This window comes from Lepidochelys kempii, chromosome 4 (assembly GCF_965140285.1).
Source record: "Lepidochelys kempii isolate rLepKem1 chromosome 4, rLepKem1.hap1, whole genome shotgun sequence".
Lineage (NCBI taxonomy): Eukaryota > Metazoa > Chordata > Testudines > Cheloniidae > Lepidochelys > Lepidochelys kempii.
In genome coordinates this window covers 126,426,820-126,447,007 of record NC_136383.1, presented here as the reverse complement: position 1 = coordinate 126,447,007, position 20,188 = coordinate 126,426,820, and the positions used below count along the sequence as shown (strand labels likewise).

Below are 20,188 nucleotides of genomic sequence, written 5' to 3'. Positions count from 1 at the left end.
TACTGGTAAAGAAATCACACCCTAACTGCCATGGCTATATTGGAGTAACTTTTAAGGATAAGTGAATCTTAGGCCTGGTTTGTGTTAAGGAGAACTCAACTTCCTTTAGAGTTCAGTTAATACTGGTATCTGAACAGGTGACAGTGTAACCCAACATAAAGCAACCTGACTATCCTCTTATCAGAGTCTAAAATACACTGGGCCTGATGTATCCTGAGCTGATGTAAATTTTCCAAACCTCATTATCCTCAATAGAGCTAAGCTAATTTACTAAGGACTTTTTCTATTGCATCTTCCATAGCTTAAGAAAAATCATACCTGATCAGATCAATGGCCCATCTAGTCCAGTAGTTTTTTTTAATGTAATAACAAATGCCAGAGTACAGTATTCTCCTCTGCCTGAAGAAAGAAGGATATAATCTAGCTGGGATAAGCATTATAGTTTTCATTTGAAAATCAGTACTAAAAAAAGTACACAAAGCACAGTGTAGTAGACTTTTTCCTGCAATTAACACAGAGGTCTACTCAGGCCTAATTTTAAATCCCAATCTGAACTCGACTAGCCAACAACCAACCCAAATCCAACCTGAGCCCAAGTGTTGAGTTGTCTTCAGACTCAATCAAACATGAACCCAAACACTTGCCCCCCAAACCTCGGTCATTGCCACCTTATCACTGGGGCGCAGTCTCACAGGGGTTTTCCACTCCCCATGCTCTGTGGTCACAATCATTCTCTGGTTGCCTTCTGCCAGATTGGTTGATGCAGCAGTGACTGCATGCCCCACTCCAGCCCGCTGCTACTGCCTTGCTGCGCTGGAGAGTGAGCACGCTGATGAGTTGCACTGTCTTTCAACCCACAGCACACAGACCAGTGAGGCAGCAGCAGCTTGCAGGCACAGGGCATGCAGCCCCCACCGTGGTGACCCCACGGGCAGAAGGAAGCAATCAGAGACTACCCAACCAAATCCTGAGAGAGTGTTGGGTTGTTGTCAGACCCAGCTTCAATCCAACACTTGTGGTTGGGTCCCCTTGGGTTTAGGTCAGGTTGCAAGGCTCTAGTTAAGGTAAAAGTATTTCAAAGAAAGATAACATGACCCACTGTAGGGACCAGCACAGAAAATAAGCATACAAAATGCACAAATAATTAGCAGGTGTTCATGCAGCACCTAGCACACTGGGGTATTACTTTGTTATGAATATTAAATAATAAAAATACTGAAGGTGAAATCCTGACTATTGAAATCAGTGCAAGTGTTCTGGTGACTTCAATAGGGCCAGAATTACACCACGAATATATATGCGATATATATTGGTCTTTTTTCTCCATTCTTAATTGAAGATGCTTAATTGTTAAAATTAAGGCCTGCCCACTTAGCCATTGAGGTTTTCAGTGTCTGTCTACTTACCACCTTTGTATCTGAACACCTTGTAATCTATAATGTATTTACAATCATAACACCCCTCTGAAGTAGGAAAGTGTTATTATCCCCATTTTACATGTAGGGAACAGAAGCAAAAAGAAACTCAGTGACTTGCCCATGGTCACATGGGAAGTCTGTGGCAGAGCAGGGAATCAGACCTGGAGTCTCAGAAGTTCCAGACTAGTGGTCTAACCATCGGACCATCCTTCCTCTCAATGAATTGAGGGAAATAGGAAATAATTAGGAAAAAAACCACAACACATTCCTAAAGCAGAAAATGGACAAAAAAGAATCTACTGGCTAAGCAGTCACCCAAACAGGAACAAAATTAAGAGTGTTACTGGGCCATCTGAAGACTTCATTAATGCTCTGGGTAGAAAATCAGGGACACTCCACAGGACCCAGGAAGAAAAAATTTTTCCATACAAGAAGCAAAACCTAGTGATGTGAAATGAGTAGAATGTGTGATAAATTCATTCCTATATTACTTATTATGCATTAGTGTCTTTCTGTTACTGACTTGCTACAATGCTATTGCACTTCACCATTGCATGATCATCTTAACACACTCTTTTGCCTTAATTAGTTTATGTTTCAGTTTATCAAATATACTTTTGGTTTCACTTTTGCAGTCTAGTCATAGAATCATAGAATATCAGGGTTGGAAGGGGCCTCTGGAGGTCATCTAGTCCAACCCCCTGCTCATCAGAACCATCTAGCCTACTTCAGAGTGGAGCTTCTGGTGTAGATTTCAACAATGGAAATGTGGCAAAAATGGTATTTTTATTCAATTAATAAGCAATTAAAGTGTTTATTTTGTATATTTTAATTGAATTCCAATTCCCATCCAAGTGCAGCTTGACACAAATCACGAGTAAAGGTTAACTAACTATTATCTAGTAAATAAGAAATACATCATTCACCATTTTCTAAAAATGTAGAAATAAGAATCTGAGTAAATATACATTAAGCAATAGAACTGCATAAATAAGTGTTCATGGTTACAGTGCATCCTTGTGGTTGGCAAAAAGAAGTGCAAATTTACTGTAAAGGCTAGTTGTAAATATTCAAATCAACATGTTCTAAGAGTTATACCAACCAATGGGAATGAATCTTTCTTTGAGAAAATAACCAAAGCAGTACAAACAGAAAACATAAATTATTTAATTCAGGGCTTTGGAGCGGAGCCCGGAGCTGGAGTGCGGAGCAGCTCCAGAGCAGTGGAGCTGCAGGTTTTTGCCTGGAGCTGGAGCGGAGCCGGAGTTCGCTCTGATTTAAAGCCCTGATTTAAATCCAGTTTTCCTGCTTGCGGATTTCAATTAATCCACCCTGATTTCATCAAATAAAAAGTATGTTTTCTAGCACTAATCATGTAATGTAAATGTATGGGTTTGTACCATAAATAAAACACTGTGTAATAGTGTCTCTTAAAATAAGCTTTATTGCACTTTTCATACTGCCATCCTTTTTTTATTTTTAAATGCAAGTGGCCACGCTCGCTATGTATGTGCAGAAGGATATGATGAAATAGGGAGTTACTAGCTGTGCCTTTTAGCTATGAACTTAGGTGGGTAAACTTGTGCAAAGTGCTTAATCAAGGCACCTATACAATAGGAAGAACAATCTGAGTGAGGAATTAGGACCAGTTTTCTCAAATCCAGTTGCAGAGCTCAAGGAAGTGAATGCCATCTTGCACAAAAACGAGATTTTAGTATACCTTAGGTACGTGGATGGCTGAGTCTATGTAGTAACATGACTATCACTCATTTTCATTTGTTAAAAAGTGACTAGTGATTTTGAGTGCCCAACCTGAGATATCTTAAAAGGCCTGTTTATCAAAAAGTGCGGAGTACCCATCCTCTGAAAATCATGTCCCTTTAAGTTGTCTCAAATTGCACACTCAGAAGTGCAGGCACCTCAAATTACTATTCTTCTTTCAAAACCTTGGCCCAGATGTAAATCTTAATACTGTGTAAATAACACTGCATTCTTCACCAGCCAATAGTGGTATTGGACTGAGTTAATAGACAGTCCACTATAAAGTTGTTGTAAGGAAATATTTATCATTCCATATTGATTAGTTCTTTTAATGAACAATATAAAAACATTTTCCTATTCTTACAATATTTCGCTAAAGATTTTTGAAGTCACCTTATTCTATTCCAACTGACAATAAATCTGTTGTTCCCCTAACTCAACTCAAATGGTTTCTGTGACAAACAAGCCTCTTGTCCACAATTCAGTTACAAGACACATTCAATCCACAGTCTGAAATAGCTCATTCTAGAAAAAACAACTTCATTTCTACTAAGTATACATACTCATTTCTCATTTCAAAAAGACGACTGGTATATAATTTAGTACGTATTGCAAAAAAAAATCACACTCATAAATGTTTTTTTTTCTTCAAAATATTCTTGGCATTCTGAGCTACAGAGGCTCATTTTGTCTAGTTGTAACATCTGTCATTTCAAGAAAATGAGTGTTTGTAGTAAAATAAACTTCTCTAAACACACTTTACCTGATGTACAGTGGATTATTTTCAGGATAATCAATTTAAAAGTATGTATGTGTCCCCATCTATGCAAATTAGAAGCTGGATTGGACAGTGAGAACTAAAGGACACCTAAATACACAAGAATACATTTACAAAACAATGCATGATGACTTAGATGTACAAGAACCAGTATCTTCAATGGGTTTGTGAAGCCAAATCAATAGGCACCACTTGGAAAAATATAACTCTCACTGAGAAGCTTGAGTAATACAACTACCTAGCTGTATCTTAGATCTTTTGTTTTCATATAAACTATAAAGACAAATCCTGATTATATGTGGGACTATACCCTGATTATTTATTAGAACTCTGTTTCACCCTATATGAATGGATGAGGTCCCCTATTAGGTTTTATTCCTATTAGGTAAAATTAATGTATGTGGTGTAAGCCAAATAGAAAAAAATGAGACCATTTTAAAATTGCCTAAGGTCACTTCATGGGCAAAACAATGTATTTAAACTGAAGAGATGACAACATGTTTAATATGACTCTATAGAAATTGCTTCCTTGATGACAATACATTAAAATCCTCATTGAATATTCATAGAATTTTTGACAAGACTGAATGACATATAATCCTAGCCTCGGTAAGCATTGACTTGATATTCTAACTCTCTTAGAGTAGATGCCACACTAACCAGGTCATCTTTGCATTTCTTACAAAGCCAGCAACAGCTGTACAAAAAACAATTCAGTTTCCAGTTTTTAATATCATGTTAAGCTGACACAGACAGAACAGCAGGAAGAAAAAAACCACATTCAGAACTTCACTATGTATGTGAGAAGGGGGGACGGAAGGAACACATTGTTTATCATAACTGTAAAATGATTGACCAGAATAGTAATAATTTATTTATAGTATGGCAACAGAGAATTATAAAAATAGCAAAAAGGATCCTTGAAATGACTTTCACTTATTGAAGTATGACCTGTGCATGATAAATAGGTAAGCAGAGTTTAAATTATGTGAAATGTGTCCATTCAGAATACATTAGGATGCCATTAAGAGACAGGAACTTAGACATAGGAAAAATATTAAGATGGATAGATCACTTAGCAAGAATAGGACAGAGAAGAATTTAGTTAAGGTATTGAAAAAACAATTTAATACCAATACCCCTGTAGAACTTGTGAGATTTTTCGTTCAAGAAGAAGTCTTAGTTATTTCTTTGTCTAGTTTGAGATCTATTGACTCCTCTAAATTATAATTACGTAGCTGCTTCTGACAGAAAACAACCTTTCTCTTGAGACTAATACTTTTCTATTATACACACAAAGTAAAAGTCTTGTTTGTTAAGCAAATAAGAAAATTAATTGCTGAGATGTCTACCTATGGTATTGTCGGAGTTTGATGAATACTGTGCTTCAGTCACATCCTACAAACTAATAGTGATAAGCTATTACCAGCAGGACAGTGGGGTGGGAGGGGGTATTGTTTCATGGTCTCTGTGTGTATATAATGTCTTCTGCAGTTTCCACGGTATGCATCCAATGAAGTGAGCTGTAGCTCACGAAAGCTCATGCTCAAATAAATTGGTTAGTCTCTAAGGTGCCACAAGTACTCCTTTTCTTTTTGCATCCTACAAACTGTGTATTGCAATTGGCAATTTTATAATATTGCAAATAGTGATTTCTAATATAGCCATTATGTTTTCATTCCAATGTCACACAAACGTTATAATATAATTTAATAGATTTTTGGATAGGGCCATAGTAGCAAAGCACTTATCTGTAAAATGACACATTCTGTGCTCCCCTTACTTATGCTGACTCCCATAGGTGCTGAATCCAGGGGTACTCCAGGGCTGGAGTACCCATGCATGGAAAAAAAACTGTTGGGCAGTGCCGCCAATCAGGGGTGCCACCAAACAGATGTTCAGAGGACCTGCCAAACAGCTGTTTGGCAGCTCAGGGAGCGGTTTGGGGGAGGGTGGAAAGCAGCGAGCGGCAGGCAGGCAGGGCCTCAGGGAGGGAGCGGAGTGGGGGCAGGAAGAGGCGGAGAGAGGGCAGGGCCTCAGGGAGGGAGTGGAGTACCCCAGGGAAAAGTAAAACTCAGCACCTATGCTGAGTCATAACTTATTCCATGAATAGTCCCACTGAAATAAACGGGACAAAAACTTGTGCAGTAAGGTACTATGAACTGTGAGTAAGGTGGCAGAATCTGGCACCAAGTCTCCAAAACAGCAAATTACATAAAACCACTCATAAAGGGTAGCATTTAAAATATACTACCATTTTGTCAAGCCTAGAAACAAACATTTTAAAATAATTGGACAAAAATATAAGATGGCATTGCAGAATAACATAGGCTCAGATGGCATTGTTCAAGAAGTGGAACAGTGGCAAGGTTCAAAACATCAAACTGATCTCATTATTTTGCATGTGAGCCTTGCACTGGCATCTGGTTAACAACTCTTGCCAATTTTCCCAGCCCCATGTTTAAAGCTAGTTTTGACAGAAGTCCTCAGTTGTCTATCTTCATTTTAAGACCTACTATTTACCTCTGTTTTCACACTATTGCCTACTCACATTTATTTACCATCAAGGTACCTTATCTATGGCTACCATGCAGGAAGCTAGTAATAATCCAAAAACAGCCTGGCAGAGTGTATGCCAAGACTCTAGCGTGGCTAGCAATTCTCATCAAATCCATCATTTCTGCAAAGCCTTTAAACATGACAGACAACAGTCTAGAGATTATTCTTGAATCTGGGCCTCCAAAATGCCAGCCCACTTCAATGCCAAACAATCCTGCTGATCAAGAAGTGTTTGCATTACTTAATAGTTTTCCCAGTCCAAACAGCTTACAATAAATTTTTCCATTCCTTCTGAATATAAAGAAGTGTTTAACCTACAGTGAAGAAACATTTGGCATTAGAGGGAATTTTGTGAAGCTATTGCTCTTCCCCATGCATGTTGGTAATATATCTTTATTAAAAAAGTGGAACTCAGAACAAAACAAAACATTTAAAAATTAATCAGGGTGAGTCTTTTGGGACTCTGTAAAAGCTATGTATCATTTCAACATGCAAATCTGAAATGGTTCGGCCTCAGAAAAATGATGGTCCAGATCCCCAGGTACGGTAGGATTGGTATTGCTCCAGTCTGAGACAGAATAGATAGAAAATTATTTATATGTATATAAAACATATATTTGATTGTATTGTAGAGGGAGATTTTGACAGCCCAGCAAAATGCCTAGAGAACTGCCAGTAACTGAAATATCAATTGTTACACTAATTGCCAAAAGCAGCTAAGCTACTAGGCCTTTCCAACAACCTTTGCATAACTAAGCAGGCCGGGAGGGGAGGGGGCGTGACCACGAAAAGTGAGCATGATCCTGTGCCATCCTGTTTTTCTTCTTTTAAACTGGTGAAATATGTGGCTTTGAAAAACAGAAGGAAGCCTGTTTATATTTGACTTCTGGTGTGTGTTTGTCAGGGCTGATAAGACTGCGAACTCTGCAAAAACACATCTGTTCAATTAATGGCTGAAAAATTCTTGTTTAACTTTTGCCTTATTTTTTTGTTTTTGATTGACAAGCTATGTAACACTAACATGCATAAAAGGGGGGAAGTCTGAGTTAAATAGACTCTTCGTGGATGCGCCTCAAGATCCCCAGGGGCAGAGAGAAGGCTGGCCACTGGAAATCTGTCACTGAACACTCAAAGACCACTGCAGACCTATGGGGTAACTTGATTTGGGGTGCTCTAAACCTCCACTCCAGACCTTTGGGGTAACTTGATTTGGGATGTTCTAAACCTGTTACTTGTGTGTTTATATGCTGGAGACTAAATAAAGTAAAAGCCTTAAGTGAAAACACTCTTGTTTGCACTGTTTATACCAACCACTTGACAGACATGCTGTGTCACCCCCCCCCCCTTGATTTTTTTCCTGACACCGCTTCACAAAGAGTAAAAGTTACCAAGAGCTTTGGGTTCAGAGAACCTGGGGTAACAGTATCACCCTCCCTCACTATTTGTATTCATTTATTCTTTCAGACAGTAAGCTCTGAGACAGGTACTGTATCTTCATACTGCATTATAAATAATATCACCCTCATTATTATAATAATTTCTGTCTATTCCACCAAGTATATAGGTAGAGCCCTTCACAGATACAAAATTTGTATCTACATCATGCTCTGTAAAAATATAGTCCACAGATTTGCAGGGCTCTATATACAGGTTCTTATACTACACCCATCACAGTAATATTTGGGCCTCTGAGTTCAAACAGCAGGTGTTTTTTTAATATATATTTCATTATTTGCTTTTGGTATACTTTGGAAATACACATAGGTTGATCAGGTAAGGTAAATATCAGCCATTAGTTTAGAATATAAAGGAAATACTTTTTTTTAAAAAGCAGTGACTAATGCTCGCATTATACACCATCATAAAAATCTGATATCGGTGGGGCCCCCAAAATGCAGGACAAATTTCATCTGACAACCTGCCCCCACAGCCCGGCTGGCAGCACAGCAAGGCTCAGGCAGGCAGGATGCCTGCATGCCAGGGCTGGTGGCCCCACACTACTCTTGGAAGCGGCCGGCTGCTGGCATGTCTCTGTGCACCCTGGTGGGGGAGAGGTGGCTCTGCACGGAGACCCGCTGCCTCCCTCCTCCTAAGGAGCATGCAGGAACATGCAGGGCTAAAGCGGCTCCCTACCAGCTCTGCCTCTCTCCCTCTGTGCTGCACGGCTCCCGGAAGTGGCCGGCATGTCCCTGCGGGGGGGATGTCTCTGCACTCCCCTGCCCCCTCTTACACCCCTGCCCCAGCCCGGAGTCCACACCCAAACTCCCTGCGTCAGCCCAGAGACTGCACCCAAACTCCCTCCCAGAGCCCGACCCTTCACCCAAACCCTCTGCGTCAGCCCAGGGCCTGCACCCAAACTCCATCCCAGAACCCAACCCCCACACTTCCTCCTGCACCCCAACTCCCTGCCCCAATCAAGGTACCTCACTTTATTTTCATTTACTTCCCATGACTTATAATATTGGAGGAGGAGGAAGAAAAAAATGGATGAAAAATGAGGGGGGGGGGAAGATGAGAGAATATGCTTTTTCTTGGCTGGGTCTCGAGGGAGGCCCCCCCCGAAAATGAAGCTGCGTACAGGCCCCACTAACTCTAAATCTGCTACTGCTTCTGACCTGTCCTTGGTTAGTCTGACCTACATGAAACTTGATTCCAACAATGCATTAATTTCCTACTGAACACGGCATTGCCTTCAATAGGGAGAATCTATTTAATAAATTGACACTGACAACTCTGCTTTAGGCTTAGAACAGTTTTTTAAATTAACTTTGGAAATTAAATTCCAACTTGACAAGAGAAAAACACTGATTTTAATCCAATTTTGGTTTCAGAATGAGTAAGTATTATTCTGTTTGGTAGAATCCACTAAAAACAAACAAACTCACATTTTCCTCAAACCAGTAAATGGTAAATTTAAAAAAATAATAATTATTATTTCTTTCTGTAAAGTAAGCAAAGTCTGCTGTCACATTACTTCTTAAGAATAAAGTTACTCATAATAGTTTCTGTGGCAGTGGAAGCAATAGTTAAGGCTGAGTTCCATTCAATATTGTAATCTTCTCAAATTCCTGGGTCTGAAATTTCTCCATGCTTGTATTATGGGCTGGATTCTGTCTGTTGATAAAGCTTATTTTGTATTACAGTAAACAGGGAATTAATGAAAAAAATAATCACTTTAAAATTAAGACAGACAATGAGTATGGCTTTATGGCTGTCAATATTTGCTAACTACTTATGCTAAACAGTCTGTTCCACCTTGCATTTTGCTGTGATGCTGGGAGTACCTTTCCCAGACCTGAAGAAGAGCTCTGTGGCTCGAAAGCTTGTCTCTCTCACCAACAGAAGTTGGTCCAATAAACAATAATATCTCACCCACCTTGTCTCTCTAATATCCTAGGACTGACATGGTTATAACTACACTGCATACTTCAGAGAAAGACAGTTGAGGACCCCTTGGGGATATGGTTCTATTATCATACAAATTCACTTTATTCTGACCCATGGGGATGCAAAGGAAAGCTGACACCTGGGCAGGTTTAAAGTGTTTTTGAAATACTGAAGGAAATTGAAAAAACAAACCTTGATTGGATGGTGCATGTATATGTTTTACCTTATAATGTGTCCAATGTCTCTAATATTGGGAAAGGGCCAGAGATTAGACATTGCATCTACATAAACAGAATGCTATGAATAGAATTCATGACTCCATAGAAAACATGCAGCTACTATGGTAATGTAAGAGTCATATACAACACTTCAAAGTAACATCAAAGATTGTTAGGTATATAAATCAGGAATGAGAGAAAGGAGGATGACACAGAAGTGCGCACATTGATTAGAGATGGGCTTCTGAGAGACGGTGATTCTAACAGAAGGTGAGTGGGAACTAACCTGAAGATGGAATGACATGAATCACTGAGCATGAGGATGTAAATAGTTACTAATTAAATCTTGCTGACGATACGCAGATAGTAGTTAACTAACTGCAAGACTGTACCTAATTTAGCCACACAGTTGCCCAGAGTTAGACTAGAAATAATTATATATGGTATATTTTTTATTTAATCTGTTTTTCTCTCTGTTGTCTAATAAACTTTTTTCTTAAAGATCTGTTTGGTCTTGGACTGTTTTAATGATAAATTTACTGTGATTCATCCTAATGTGCGGTAGAGGGGACTCTGGACGTAAGCATTAAGCTTGGCTTCTGAAAGGCACAGACCAGGCTCCTACTCCATAAAGGCTCTGGCTCCAGCTCTGGCATCAGTCAGCCAAAAGCACAGAAAAAGCCTATAGAACACAGATGAGAGGTGAGCTGGAAGAGCTAAAATGACAGCTTGTTCTCAACTCAAAGCTTTTGGGAAAGTCTGAGTAGGATCATTTCAGATATTTTTTTAATTATGAGTGAAAATAAAATACAATACATTCCACCTGAAATTGTGTTTACCCAACTAAAAAGGCTCAGCTTACAAATCTTACACTTGATTTGTTTTATAGAACTTGCTAAAGAAGGAACTACAAACCCAGCTGAATCTTTAGAAAACAGGTTTGAGATTTTTAAAGTACTGAATATTTTCTGCTTGGTCTTTCATGGGAACCTTAACATAGAGTATGTGTAATACTGTGCAGATAATCAGGCCTGAGACGGGCCTTCCTCAGGTAAGGAATACTATGTTAAAGATGCCTTTGTGTTTCTTACATCTTTTTACTTCTTTATTACATTAAAATAGGGACATTATAAACAAAAATTAACACATTAAGGTTTCAAAATTAAGTCAACAAATAAAACTTGCTTTGCTTAAATTTGACCCAACTCTATAATTGTCAGTTGAAAAGTTCAATTCAAACATTATTAAATTCACATTCTGCTAACCAGAGTGTGGGAAAAGGACTGAGGGTACTGGAAGTGGAAAACAAATAGAGGGAGATTAAAAGAAAAAAAACAGAATAAAAATTCTAAGGTTAAAAACTGTTTATAGAGCACCAATTGTTGCAGCCTAATGCAGATTCTTTTGGGGGACTTGGATGTGTTCTTCTATCTTTAATACAAAACACAGATTTCCCTTTAGCTAAATACAACCGTTGGTTGTTTAATTTGAATTACCCTGATTTAAAAAAAACAAAAAAACCAGCTATGGGTTTAAATTACAATTATAAATTTTTTTTGTTAACTATGTGAATTCAAGAAATAATTTATGAAGATTACAAAAACTCCTAAAATCTAAGAGCTTATTTTCAGCACAAGAATAATTCAGCCACATACACAGTATTACATACATAGTATTTTCTAGTTATACTTCTATTGTTCACTGTAAATCTTTAAACACGATATTACTAACAAGCACCAGTTGTGCTAGTATATGAGTTAACGTTGCAGAGCCAGAAGTTTGTCTGCTTCATTACTAAGCCTTAAAAAGCAGCATGAATTTTGTTTATATATAACAAATATATTGTGTTATTACATAAGCAAAAAAGAACGAGGAGTACTTGTGGCACCATAGAGACTAACAAATTTATTTGGGCATAAGCTTTCGTGGGCTAAAACCCACTTCATCAGATGCATGCAGTGGAAAATACAGTAGGAAGATTATATATATATATATATATATATATATATATATATATATATATTATATATATATATATATATATATATATATTATATACACATACATACATACATACACACACATACACACACACACACACATACCCCACATGAAAAAATGAGGGTTGCCATACCAACTCTAACAAGACTAATAAATTAAGGTGGACTATTATCAGCAGGAGGAAAAAAAAACTTTTGTAGTGATAATCAGGGTAGCCCATTTCAAACAGTTGACAAGAAGGTGTGAGTAAAGTAGGGGAAAAATTAGCATGGGGAAATAGTTTTTAGTTTGTGTAATGACTCATCCACTCCAAGTCTTTATTCCAGCCTAACTTAATGATGTCCAGTTGGCAAATTAATTCCAGTTCTGCAGTTTCTTGTTGGAGTCTGTTTTAGAAGTTTTTTTGTTGAAGAATTTTAGGTCTGTAATTGAGTGTCCAGGGAGGTTGAAATGTTCTCTGACTGGTTTTTGAATGTTATAATTCTTGATGTCTGATTTGTGTCCATTTATTCTTTTGCATAGAGACTGTCGGGTTTGGCCAGTGTACATGGCAGAGAGGCTTTGCTGGCACATGATGGCATATATCAAAAACAGACTCCAATGAGAAAATGCAGAACTGGAGTTAATTTGCAAACTAAAAACTATTTCCCCATACTAATATTTCCCCTACTGTTACTCACACCTTCTTGTCAACTGTTTGAAATGGGCTATCCTGATTATCACTACAAAAGGTTTTTTTCTCCTGCTGATAATAGCCCACCTTAATTTATTAGTCTCGTTAGATTTTTCATGTTCTCTGTTTATATATCTTCCTACTGTATTTTCCACTGCATGCATCTGATTAAGTGGGTTTTAGCCCACAAAAGCTTATGCCCAAATAAATTTGTTAGTCTCTAAGGTGCCACAAGTACTCCTCGTTCTTTTTGCTGATACAAACTAACACGGCTACCACTCTGAAACCTTACGTTAGCAAAGTTTGTCACTTATACAATGTGAAAACATAACCACAGTAATAGATTTAAGGTAATTTTAGCATCTGAGTTAAAATTTGTTGTACTGAAGAATAAAGTTTAGACATTTCCCTCCCCCTTCCCAAATAACAATAATAATAATAATAATAATAATAAAAAAAAGTAAAATAAAAAATCATCTTCCTCACTTGCTTATACTGACAACTCAGAATGACTTTTCTTTGGTGGAAGTGGCAGATTACTGCATGTCTAATAAATTATCTTCAGTGCTTGTCCATGTGCAGCAAACTTTGGTTTGAATTCCTTTCTTATGAAAGGCTTAAAATCCATGCAACAATACATTAGAAATATATTAAGGGACTAAAACTAACTGGATATTGAGAAGTTTTCAACAAAAGAAAGGATAAACATTTCACTGTTATGCACGAACAAGCACTGAAAATGATAATGCCATACAGCTAAAGTTTCAAACACAGTCTATAATACACAGTGGATACTTAGATGTCCGTTTTCCATTATTTGCACCTGACTGATTGCAATGGCAAAATTGTGGGTTAAAAAAAATTACAGGTACAAGTTGAGGGGCCATATTGAGAACTGTGAAAGTTTGGTCCTTAACGTTCAAGAAAAAAAATCTATAGTTGCTTTATTTTCTCTTGGTAAGTGATGTCTCATCTATTTTTGAAATATGAGAAAGCATTTTGAATAATGTAAAATAAATATTGTTACCTAAATTCCAAAAACTGAAATGAACCAAATTCCAAGAAACACCCTCTTCCTGCAGTAATACCAACATGAAGGGCCAAAGAGAGTGAGTGAGTGAGAGAGAGACTGTGAGAGATACACACACACACACACACACACACACACAGTGTGCCTGAGAAAATGCACTTCACTTAGGGCTGGTCTTCACTAAAGGAAGACTGACTCTGCTGAAGTTGATTTAGCAGGTCTAGTAAGAACCACTAAATCCAGGGCAGGATTAAGGTAAGTCGACAGGAAAGCATCTCCTGTCAACGCAGCGCATTGAAGACACTGGGGTAAGTTGACCTGATCTACGTTGACTCCAGGAAGCCACAGCTCATCCCAATCATGCAATTTGTGGGGCTTCATAAAAAAGGGAATCCCATTCCATATAGACACACGCATCTTTCTGAAGGAATGGCAGTTCTGTTAGTCCCCTGCCATGCTGCCATTGGTCTGCCTGTGGCTGGTCAGTGACAACTTTAAAGGGAGACAATAGAAATACACTGTATTACCTTCTGTCACAACATTCACAATGAAATCCTCAAGCTCTCCAGGATCAATACCTTGGAAAAGGGGTTCACACCTACTCCATTCCCTCCCTGAACCGTGCAGTTGGGCCTGTCAGGTTAACACAGATGGGAAATAGGGGGCCCAACTCACTTTGGCACCTGTAAGCCTTTTCCTCTGGAGGCCTGAGACAGTAACTGGTTAGTGACTCAAAAACAGCTTTGTCAAGACAAAGCATTGTTCATTCTTTCACTCAAAGATACACACCATGAAGAGTTAAAACCACAAATGGAAACAGGCAGGCTGAAGCCAAGAGATCCCACAGGGTTGCCAACTCTGACTGAAGCTATTCCAGGAGATTTCCCCCTCCTTTCCCCTCCCCCAACATGATTAATGTTGTTTTCTTAAAATATCCTGTTACAATCTCCCAGATTGCTTTCAATAGTCACTGGGAGATCCATGCTGATTCTGAGAGACTCCAGGCCAATCCTGGAGGGTTGGCAACCCTAAATCAAATTGTGGGTGGCCCGCATGCTTCCACTCAGAGTGATGTACAGGAAACCAGGCCTGCCAACCGAGGGGGCACTCAAGAAGAACAAAAAAGGTTCTGTGGTGCAGCTCACACAGTAATTACGGTAGGTGGTGATGATCCTACTGAGTGTATTTGATGCTACAGCCTTAGCCATTGTACACTCATAATATTCTGTATAATTCTGGCTATAGAATTGCCAGACAGATGGAAACCATGAAGCTTGACAGACAACATGCTCAACAGGATCTTCTTTCTTTCTTTATCCTCCTGCAACTTCAAGTGCAACTTCAAGGGCAGCTATCTGTTTTCAACATTTTGCATATTGCAGGGCTGGTCTGTTCAGGCTTCTGTGTGTCGTGTTGATGGATTGGGCTTTTTTCCTCTATTGTTCTGCATAATGTTTCTCTATGTCACCCTCTTTTTCTCTTCCCAGATGGCATCCACATTATCACTTGATGTGGAGTCATGTTGGTGGCACCCTTAAAGCGTGTTCTAAATATGCCTATCAGTCTTCTTACCATGTTTGGTGCTTTAGTTTGGTTTGCTCTGCTTAGTAGATATATGTATAGTATTTGCAGCGTATATACTGATACAATTCCAGTAATCTAGAGGATTCATATCAGTCATGAGGTGTTCACAGCATATTTTCACAGTCAAGCAAATGGATTACAACATACTTATTAAGTAGTTGTAATTGATTTATCTGTTCTGTTTGCGTCAGTGCCCAAGGAAGTTGCTACAGATCAACATTGGCATTGGTGGCAAATATTTGAAACTTGTGAGATTCTATTAATGCCTGTCCCTGATCTTTTCATAATATAGAAAGCTATCTGGTAAATCTATTGTAGGGGACAAGACTGGATTCTTTCTCATTTTCTTTGGCAGTGCTACTGATTATATTCAGGAAGAATCTCTTGTAGGGAAAACAGTACAAAACTTCACAGGGCAAATCAGTATGCTCAGCTTTACATACATCACATTAGTGATTTAGTAGCATTTGTTTATACACCACAAAGAGCCCTGCAAGCAGCTGCATGAAACATCAGAGAGCATAGTATAACACAGTGTCTAAAGTCTATTCTCTAAATTTGTAGTTAGTTCAGTCTGTAAAAGACTGGATGCAGAAGATGCTGCAGTTTTATATTTGAATTTGCTAGACAGGAAATTCCTACAGTTTGCCTTGGTTATGGACTTGAAGATCTAATATGTCTTTTCTATTTCTTTCTATTATAAGCCAACATTTTAAATGTCAAATGAAATGCCCATGAATTTTTGTCAATTCAAGCAGCCAAAGAGAGAGAGAAACATCTTCAACCTTTGAGCAGTGTCCACTGCATTAACTGTCGGGATAGAATAAGAACAAATCAAGAATGCAAGATTACTGGGAAACTTATGTAGACACCTAATGAAATAAAACCATTTAAGGGGATTTAAAGGCAATCAAACACCATCTATCCATAGCAGGCTAAAAATAAAAGTCTCAAATATTCTACAGTAGCTAACGGACAAAGCATAATGGCAGGCAAGTTTAGTTGTGTTATGAAAACACTGACCTTCCATTCAACTACCAAAGACAAACCACCATCAGAGACGGGACTCAAAGACTGAGATCATGGAAGTGCTACAGAAGAGAAAAATATAAGTCAGTCAGGGAAAATTCAAGTTCAAATCAGTACACAGACTCTAGTTTTTAAATGTTCTCACTTTCCCATCCTTTTTATCAACACAGGGGACTAGCTTAAGTAAACAGAAACCTTAGCCCTGATAAAACAAATCACATGTGTCTTCTTCCCTCTTCACCCAGCAGAAGCTTTAAGGAAGACATCTTCATATAGTCCAAAAGGCCTTTTACTTTTATGCCCTCTTAACTTTGTAGCCTTGTCTACATTAAGAGAACTTTTACAAAAATGTGCTATTACTGGAGAGAATCCTGAAGAAAGCAACAAAAAACAAAAATAAAAGCTTTAGAAAACCTGACCTATAAGGAAAGGATTAAAAAACTGGGTATGTTTAGTTTTGAAAAAAAGGAGACTCAAAAAGTCTTCAAATCTGATAAGTGCTGTTATAAAGATGAGTTGTTCTCCATGTGCACTGAAGGTAGGACAAGAAGTAATGGGCTTAATCTGCATCAGATTTGAGTTAGATATTAGGAAAACTTTGTAACTAGAGTTAGTTATTTAAGATCTGGAATAGGCCTCCAAATCAGATTGTGGAATCCCTATGACTGGAGATTTTTAACAATGTTTTGGACAAATACCGTCCAATTGTTTTCAACCTGTGGGTATCTACAGACGATGCTTAAGATTTCCAAAGGAGTCTACACCTCCTTTTGAAATTTTTCAGGGGTCAGCAAATGAAAAAAAGATTGAAAACCACTGGTCTAGGTCGATTTGGTCCTGCCTCAGTGCAGGGGGCTGGATTTGATGACGTCAAAGGGTTCCTTCCAGACCTACATTTCTATGATTCTACAGACTCCCATCCATCTATACATGATTAGAACTTCTAGTGTAGGTTCTGCTCCAGGTCCCAGAGATGTGTTCAGCATTGTGTCAACTGGAAGTAGGTGGGGAAGAGTCAACTGTGGGTCAGAAGATGAGATCTTTGTCTCGCCATCATCTAGATCAGTAATATTTGAAGTAGGGTAGAAGAGCTAGCAGTTTCTCATGCTTAGTGGCCATGCTGGCTCCTAAGACAGACTCCTAGACATTGTCCCTACTGGAACTTTGAGTGGATGTCAGGATATGATGCACCTCACTTGGATTTACTTGGGAAGCAAAAAGGGCAGAGTTCAGCCATCTCAAAGAAGCTAATTAGGCCTGATTCAACCAGGATTCCATCTCTGGTACAAAAATATCTACCCTGTTCCTAATTGTAGGCTGGAAGCTCTTTTGCTGAGAGGAAACTGCTCTGTTATCTGAACATCTTTCTGAACTGAGACATTTAAGTGATCTCTAGTATATATGGCTCCAGGAAGAGCCAGAGAGAGCCTCAAAAATCAGAGTGAAAATTCTCAGCTTGTTCAACCATGATTAGAAAGATCAGGTAACAGAGACGTAATAATTTTCTGCATGTGACACATCTATCGGCACTTCTTTCGGGTAGAACCCATCACAGCTCAGTGGATAAATAATGTAAACACGATAAATTGCCTTAAATGGTTCAAATATACAACAGAGAAAGATGGCAGAGCAATTTCACCCTGACTTCTTCCAGCATAGGAAGGAAGCAACACTGCCTATGGAGGAAAAAGTAAAAAGTGAGCCAGTAGGTGGGTGCCAAGAAGCTCAATTCTCATCAGTTGGTATCTGCCTATGAAACATACAGAGGATGAACTAATTCACTCTTCGCTAGTTTAGTGGGTCACAGAATGGAAACAAACATATGCACTCCAAACTTAGACCCTTTCCAACAAACCTTCACGGACACATTTTTAAACTATGAATTATAGGTACTATTCGAAGTTTATTTTTAACAAACATTAACACAATTATCTGAGATACTCTGTGATGATCCCTGCACATCTATATTCTGTACTACAAATTAAAACTACTTCTCAAGCATAAAATTGGGATTCTAATTCATAAACTGAATGAATTTTAATTCATGGCTAATTAAGTGAAATTTAATTCATAATTCATTTCATTTTAACTCACAAATTCTCATTTATAAAAAGGAAGTGTGCACCTGACTCCCATATCTCAAGTTAATATTGTTAATCCCTCAGGAAGTCACCACTAAAAAATCTCCTTTAGGGCTTGTCTATAGTACGGAGACGACAGCAGCACAGCTGCAGGGCCACAGCTATGCTGCACTATCCCCATAGTGTAGACAACTTACAGCAACCAAAGGGGTTTTTCCATCACTGTCGGTAATCCACCTTCTCAAGCCACAGTAGCTAGGTCAGCAGAAGCATTCTTCCATCGACCTAGCTGCATCTATGCCAAGGGTACATCAGAATAGCTGTGTCATTCAGGGATGTAATTATGTTGATCAAAATTTTAAGCGTAGACCAGGTTGTATAGTAAAATTGTCTACATAAAAAGATTTTAGCAGTAACATCTGCATAAGAGCTAAGCATGTTTCCAAACAGTTGTCAATGTGCTAATTCCTTAAGAACCAAAGAAAACTGATATTCAGGAAGTTTAGTCAGTGAGGCTGTTTTAATATTTCTAGCAGTAATTCTGGAGTGGTGAATCTGAATTTCTGAAGCTTGTATAAAGATTCAGAAGCTGCTAAGAAAATCAGGTTCAACCTTGGGTAACAAGTCTGATACCGAAAAAAGCACAGAAGGTGGAAGATGTGTGTATGTAGGTGAGAGGGATTTCTTTCCTTCTTTATGAATGACCTGATGAGACATTCAAACCCTCCACTGAATGAACAGTGGTCTCAAGTAGCAGGTTTGAGTTACTATAAATGGGCTTTATGTATTGTATACAAACAACCATTTTTGCAGATTTTTATATTTACAATACTGTCAATTAATATTTAAAAGAAGGTTTGGGCAGCTTGCATATTCAGTTATGTTATCTTGAAGGAACATTTACAATTAACTTTTCTTAAAATCCTGATGTTATTGGTTTCACCATATTATTCGCAAAGCACACTGTACAATCAGCAAGTAGAAGCTGGGCTAGGAAAAGCTTTTCCTGCTATGAGTCCTATGAATAACATAATTTATAATACTTTTCACTCGGGGTGAAAGTAAGTCGAGTGACTTACTGGTACTCTGGGGCCAGCTCTGGCCCCAGGAAGGGGCGGGGCCTAGGGTGGAAGGGGCGAGGTTGAGGGGGTCAGAGCCAGCCCCAGCCCACCCTGTAAGGTAAGTGCCCCCCACCACCAGGGTAGCAGCAGCAGCCAGGGGCTCTGGGGGCTATTTAAAGGGCCCAGGGCTCCCCTCTTCTACTGCCCTGGCCCTTTAAATAGCCGCCGGAGCCCTGGAATAGCCGTGGCGGGGCTCCAGTGGCTATTTAAAGGGCTTGGCTGGTAGAAGCAGGGGAGCCCCAGGCCCTTTAAATAGCTGCCAGAGCCCTGCAGCCGCTACCCCAGGGCTCCAGCAGCAGGGCTATGGAGGCAATTGGTTCCAGCCACTGCTGGGAGCCCCAGGCCCTTTAAATTTTCCCCTGTGGAAGCCGGGTTGACCCAGTATGGTGCACCAGCTCTTGCCGGTACACCGTACTGGGGCGTACCGGCTTACTTTCACCTCTGTTTTCACTTCTATGTCATCCACACTTTATAAGCCCATGAGAGGTACAGAAGTATTACAATTTTAATTATACTGATGGGAAAACTAATAATTTGAATTGCTCACA

General features: G+C 38.9%; 1 protein-coding gene across 9 annotated transcripts in view; it reads right to left on the bottom strand.

Moving 5' to 3' along the window:
* CTBP1 (C-terminal binding protein 1) overlaps positions 1 to 20,188 on the bottom strand; it is a 429,621-nt gene that overhangs the window by 176,545 nt on the left and 232,888 nt on the right. The window contains exon 1 of one of the 9 annotated variants that reach the window (XM_073342817.2): positions 16,433 to 16,455. The exons of 7 other annotated variants lie outside the window; for them this stretch is intronic. In XM_073342817.2, coding sequence (XP_073198918.1) covers positions 16,433 to 16,439 — 7 coding nt within the window. In that variant the 5' untranslated portion in view covers positions 16,440 to 16,455. Of the gene's footprint in view, positions 1 to 16,432; positions 16,456 to 20,188 lie in introns of those variants that run through there. One more of the 9 variants, XM_078852600.1, reaches the window with a different exon arrangement.